Below are 5,739 nucleotides of genomic sequence, written 5' to 3'. Positions count from 1 at the left end.
ATAAATAACTAACTTGCCCTTATAACCACTTTGAAAAAAACAGCTCAGCAGTTTTGTATTAAGTAAAACATACACTTACCAGGTGCCCCTGCAATCCCACTCCTAGGTATTTACCCAAATGAAATTAAACTCTATGTTCATACAAAAGCTTCCACAAGTATGGATATAGTGAGTTTATTTGTAATTGCCCTGAACTGGAAAACAACCCAAATGTCCCCCAGTGGGTGAGTGGGTAAGTGAACTGTCAGGCACCAGGATAATGAAATTCTCAGCAATCAACAAGAATACATCTTAAAAGCATCATGCTAAGTGAAAGAGGCCAGACCCAAAAGGCTATATATTGTATGATTTCATTTATAAGATAATTGTGGAAAAGACAAGACTATAGAATGACAGAAAACAGTGATTGGGGACACGGGGGGATTTTGTGGAGTGATGGAACCATTCTGGATCTAGATTTCAGTGGAGGTCATGCAACTGTGTACTTTTGGCAAAATCTGCAGAATTGTACACTCGGAAGATTCCTAACAAAGCCCACTGGGTGAGGCAGGGAGTAACCAAAATTCGGAGCAGCAATAGAACCTGACATTTGGAACATGAAAGCATTTCACACACGTCCTCTCATTTAACCTTCATGCGCTCTCATGGCATAGGTTTTATAGTTTCCATTATATAGATGAGGCCATTCAAGCCCAGAGACTTTAAGTAACCTGTGAGAGCCACACAGCTAGTGTGGAGGAGACAGAAATGGAAGCCACTGGGTCCGACTGCAGGATTGTTGTCCTACCTGCGACAATGTGTTGGTGGCCCCACTCCCTGTCAGGACACCAAATTAATCCCCAGAGAGGTGCACAGAACAGCAGCTCCCAAACCACAGATGATCCTCAACAGTTGCAGAGCAAAACTAAACACAGTAGTGCTTGCAACACGCACAGAAGGCCAGCAGATGGCGCCCAGAGGCCGCCTACCGCCTTGTTTTGCACATTTGCCTGCATTTCCCAGCTTGCTGTGAGAATCCACCCGGAAGCACTGCTGGGTCGGGGTGAGTGTTTTCTCTTTCCCGCCCCCCTTTCTACCGTTTTTGCGGGATTCGACACTACGCAGGTGCTGAGAGTTTGAAGAGAACCCTCGGCAGCCCCACCCCACGCACGTGTTACAGTTATTTTCTATCAGAATTCTGCATGTTTGCCTGTGGATCGTGTTCAGCTGTTTTACATGTAAATGCAGAATCGTATCCATTTGAGGATCACAATACTGCTTACCCAGTTTAATGCTGGTGTGGGAGTGACAGGTGGCTATGGGCGAAAGGGAGATGGACAGACACACTGCTTTTCTGGATGACTTTTGGCAAGCCCCTTCTGGTGCTAGTTTCCTCTTTTTTAAAGTGAGGGTTTGGATTGTAGTTTCCAAATTCGCCTGCGGTGTGTGAATTTGTGGGGGGAAGGGTGTCTTTAAAAATTCAGGTGCTTGGGGGTGGAGTGCAGGCTTTTGGGGTTTTGCAGGCTGGCCAGCTGCTTCTAGCATAGCCAGGCGTGGAGACTCTGGGCTGGACCGCATCATCTCAACCGGCCATCCCAGCTTTAACCCTCCACTTCCTCTCTAGGACCTGGTGTTAAACGTTACAATGGAAACTTGAAAACAATAAGGAGGGATGCTGCTGTGAATCACTGTGCAGAGAGCAAATATCTGCATCTGGGGCAGAGCCTGGGCAGTGGCCCTCTCTGCCCCACCGCTGACTCCCAGGTCTTTGCTTTGTGGAGACGGGATGGACAGATTCCTGGTGAAGAGGGCTCTAGGGGGCCTTGTGGGAAAGAGGGAGCAAGAGCACACAGGGGGAGGCCCAACAGAGTTGAGAGAAACGGAGGAAGGCACCAGGAAAAGGCTCAGGAGAGAAACCCCCGGGCATGGTGGTGACCTGTCAGGCCTCCGCTGGCGACACATTCGATCCGAGGGCCTGGACTGTGACTACACAGTCCTGTTTGGCAAAGCCGAAGCGGACGAGATTTTCCACGAGTTGGAGCAAGAAGTGGAGTATTTTACAGGTAAGCAGAGGGCTGCAGGGTGTGTGTTGAGGGCTTGTTCAATGAAACTAGTTTGTGTTTAGAGAAATCGGAACTCGGGAGCCATTAATCACGGATGAGTTTGTCAGTTGATTCAGCACATATTCTCTGGACACCGGCGGGTCAAGACCCTCGCTAGGCGCTTGGGGTAAAAACGTAAAACAAAACAGGATCACCTCCCACTAGGAGCTGACAGGTGACTAGAGTGGATCTCCACTGGGAGAACCATCTGGGAAAGTTGAAAAAGGATGCAGAGTTCTGACTGAGATCAGCTGAATCGGAATAGCTGGGGGTCAGCGCGGTATCAGTGTTTTTAGAAAGCTTCCAGGTGATTCTAACGTGCAGCCAGGGCTGAGAACCACTGGTCTAGACAGCAGATGACCAGGTAATTCTGCACTGTTCTCAGCATCGCCTGGAGGACTTGGTTGCTTATGTTAACTCCCATGGCTGCCCCCCCCCCCCACCCCGCCCCGCCCCGCCCCGCCCCGCCCCAGAGTCTAGTGTCTGAGTTCTCAGGTCATGCGGATGCTGCCTGCAACCAGACCACACGTTGAGAACCACCGCAAGGGGGCAGAGCACTAGGAGGCATAGAAAAGCCCACAGGAGACCCCAACCTACCGACTGGGCTGTGTTAGCTCCATCTTTCATGGGGCCCTAGACCCTTGGTCCCCACCATGGGCAGAATCACCCTAGTGTGTAACCTAACTTTGTCTTGTTCACATTTAGCCTCTCTATTCTGCTCCTACATAAAGTTACGGTGTTTTTTAAAAAATTGGACTAGAGCCATGTTTCTCGAAGGGTAGGACAAGAAGCACTGTTAAGTTGGGCAAGCCACAATGACGTTTGAGGAGGGGGTCCTCGGTCAAGTTATTAAAAGTTATTCCTGCCCTGGTTGGGTAGCTCAGTTGATTAGAGCATCATCCCGATATGCCACCATTTCGGGTTCAGTCTCCAGTCAGGACACATACAAGAATCAACCAGTGGACGCATCAATAAGTGGAACAACAAATTGATGTCTCCCTCTCTCTCCCCCCTTCTCTCTCCTTTCTCTCTAAAATCAATCAGTTGTAGAATTTAAAAATGTTATTTTTGCTTTGCCGGTGTGACTCATTGGTTGAGCATCCACCAATGTGCCTGGAGGTCGCCGGTTCGATTTCCAGTGAGGGCATATGCCCAGGTTGTGGGCCCGATCCCCAGTGGGGTGCATGCAGGGGGCGGCCAATCGATGTTCTCTCTCATCGATGTTTCCTCTCATCAATGTTTCTGTCTCTATCTCTTTCTCCCTTCCTCTCTCTCTAAAAAAATCCATAAAGAAAAAAAATTAAAAAAAAAAATTTTTTTAGTTATCCTGAATACCCAGGGAGTGAATGTACAGGGTACCCACCTGCCTGGTTTTCTGAGCTGCCGTGTTTCGTCTGCACAGGTGCACTGGCCAAGGTGCAGGTGTTTGGGAAGTGGCACAGCGTGCCAAGGAAGCAGGCGACGTACGGCGACACTGGGCTGACCTATACATTTTCAGGCCTTACTCTGTCTCCAAAGCCTTGGATCCAAGTTCTAGAGCGAGTCCGGGATCGTGTTTCTTTGGTGACTGGACAGACCTTCAACTTTGTGCTTGTTAACAGGTGATGCCCTACTTGTTTTTTAGGTCACTGCACTGAATTTTATCATCGCCTCTTCCAAAGGGAGAGTTTAGGCATCCACCATATTTATTTGCACAACAGGTAGTTCTTTAGTGCACCAGGGCTGTGGCATGAACAGTCTGTCTTCATGGAGCTCTTGCCACGGGGGAAAGTGAGAGGTGATTAACTGCTGAACAGTTGAATGAGATCATTCCAGACGTTGATAGTGTCTTGCTGATTTGACTAAAAATGGTCTGGGTTCAAGGCAGGGTTTCTCAGCAGCAGCAGCAGCAGCAGCAGCAGCAGCAGCAGCAGCAGCAGCAGCACTACTGAAGTTTTGAGCCAGATAATTCTGTGGTGGGGCCATCCTGTGCATTGTAGGATGTTGAGTATCTACCCACTAGATGCCAGTAGCAACCCCAACCCAGTCATCGCAACCAAAGTGTCTCCAGACAGCGTGCAGTCCCAGGGTGGGGCAGAAATGCACTGCTTGAGAACTGTGGGCTGCAGGGGTTAAATGGTCTGAGCTGGTGGAGATCACATTCACAAGGCAAGGCCAGGACCATTTGGATATTTATAACGTCATTCAGGGGCCATGCAAAATTATCAACTTAAAAATTAATCTGCTATATGGGGTCAGGCGAATTTGGTGAGATGTATCGTTAGCTGGTGTTGATTTCACAAGCCTTATACAGCCTGCGGGCTGGACGGTGCCCACCCCTGGTTTAGGGGGTGCGTTGAGAGGAGAGCTCAGGGACGCTGACGTCCGAGCTGATAACTGAATGAAGAGAGCGTGAGCCACACAGCCATCGGGGGGAACAGCAGCGGGATCTTGGAGTGTCTATGGAGTGAAAATCCCGTGGAGATAGCCGGGAATCAGTGAATGAGGGAGAGGGGTATGGGCTGAGCTCAGAGGTGCACAAGGGCCAGACTATGCTAGGAAAATAGATTTTATTCTAGGTATAGAGAGACCTTTTCATGACAAGGGTTTACGTACGTGAACCAAGAGAACTAGAAGACACAGTTTGAGCTTCTGTTGGTTGAGTTCTAAAGCACTTGATCGGCGAGGCCTGGGTAACTAAGTGAGCGGGCTGCAGGCCTGGCTCCCCGCAGAACCAGGAGAGGCCCCCAGCCTTGCAGGAGCCCAGCGTGCTGGGAGCAGCGTTTCCCGCCGGAAAGACACGAGGCTGCTGCGGCGTCGGTGGGCTTCGGGGGAGGGCTGCTCTGGGAACGTGCTTGCTCTCCCTGCAGGTATAAAGACGGCCGTGACCACATCGGGGAGCACCGCGATGACGAAAGAGAACTGGCTCCTGGGAGCCCCATCGCCTCCGTCTCCTTTGGGGCCTGCAGAGACTTCTTCTTCCGGCACAAAGATTCTCGGGGGAGAAACCCCGCCCGGAACGTGGAGGTGGTCAGGCTTCAGCTGGCCCACGGGAGTTTACTGATGATGAACCCCCCGACCAACTCTCACTGGTATCACAGTCTCCCCGTCCGCAAGAAGATTCTGGCTCCACGTGTCAACCTGACCTTCCGTAAAATTCTGCCTACTAGGAAGTAAAAGTGTTTTTCAGTTAGGACTTCTGGTTTCTCCTTCCCTCTCTACTTGAAGATGGGAGCTGGCATTTCCTTTACCAACAAGAAATGGAAAGGTTTCACATTCCATAACAATGCAGAATTCACAAGATGTTTATATCAGATCAGTCAATTACGAAGGAATAGGCCTGGCCAGGGCAGCTCAGCTGGTAGAAGAATGTCCCTTATGCCGAAAGGTCCCCAGTTTGATTCCTAGTCAGGGCACATGTCTAGGTTGTGGGTTCGATCTGCAGCCCCAGTCGGGGCACATGGTTGGGGTGCATGGTCAGGCACATGTGGGAGGCAACCAATCAATGTTTCTCTCTCACATCGATATTTCTCTCTCTCTAAAAATCAATGAAAATGTCCTTGGGTGAGGATTAATAAAAAATTATGAAAGAATACCAGTTGATTTTTTTTCCTAACAAAATGATTCTTTTATTGCTATAATACACAGCAGATACAAAAGGTACCTTTAGCAAGTACAT

General features: G+C 49.6%; 1 protein-coding gene across 3 annotated transcripts; it reads left to right on the top strand.

Annotated features, from left to right (window-relative positions):
* Positions 1-1,027: 1,027 nt before the first annotated feature.
* On the top strand, positions 1,028-5,480 carry ALKBH2 (alkB homolog 2, alpha-ketoglutarate dependent dioxygenase). 3 transcript variants are annotated; one of them, XM_036276931.1, is made up of 4 exons: positions 1,028-1,042; positions 1,604-2,042; positions 3,484-3,682; positions 4,931-5,480. In XM_036276931.1, the coding sequence occupies exons 2-4, from the start codon at positions 1,766-1,768 to the stop codon at positions 5,235-5,237; spliced, it is 783 nt and encodes a 260-aa protein (XP_036132824.1). In that variant the 5' UTR covers positions 1,028-1,042; positions 1,604-1,765; the 3' UTR covers positions 5,238-5,480. The 3 variants fall into 3 exon arrangements, with proteins under 3 accessions (XP_036132824.1, XP_036132823.1, XP_036132825.1); XM_036276930.1 differs by lacking the exon at positions 1,028-1,042 and having other exon boundaries at positions 1,099-2,042; XM_036276932.1 differs by lacking the exons at positions 1,028-1,042; positions 3,484-3,682 and having other exon boundaries at positions 1,099-2,042; positions 4,931-5,124.
* Positions 5,481-5,739: the final 259 nt, after the last annotated feature.

The sequence above is a fragment of the Molossus molossus genome, unplaced genomic scaffold (assembly GCF_014108415.1).
Source record: "Molossus molossus isolate mMolMol1 unplaced genomic scaffold, mMolMol1.p scaffold_m16_p_22, whole genome shotgun sequence".
NCBI classification, from domain to species: Eukaryota; Metazoa; Chordata; class Mammalia; order Chiroptera; family Molossidae; genus Molossus; species Molossus molossus.
The sequence above is the reverse complement of the archived record's forward strand: the minus strand, read 5'-3'. Positions and strand labels throughout refer to the sequence as shown.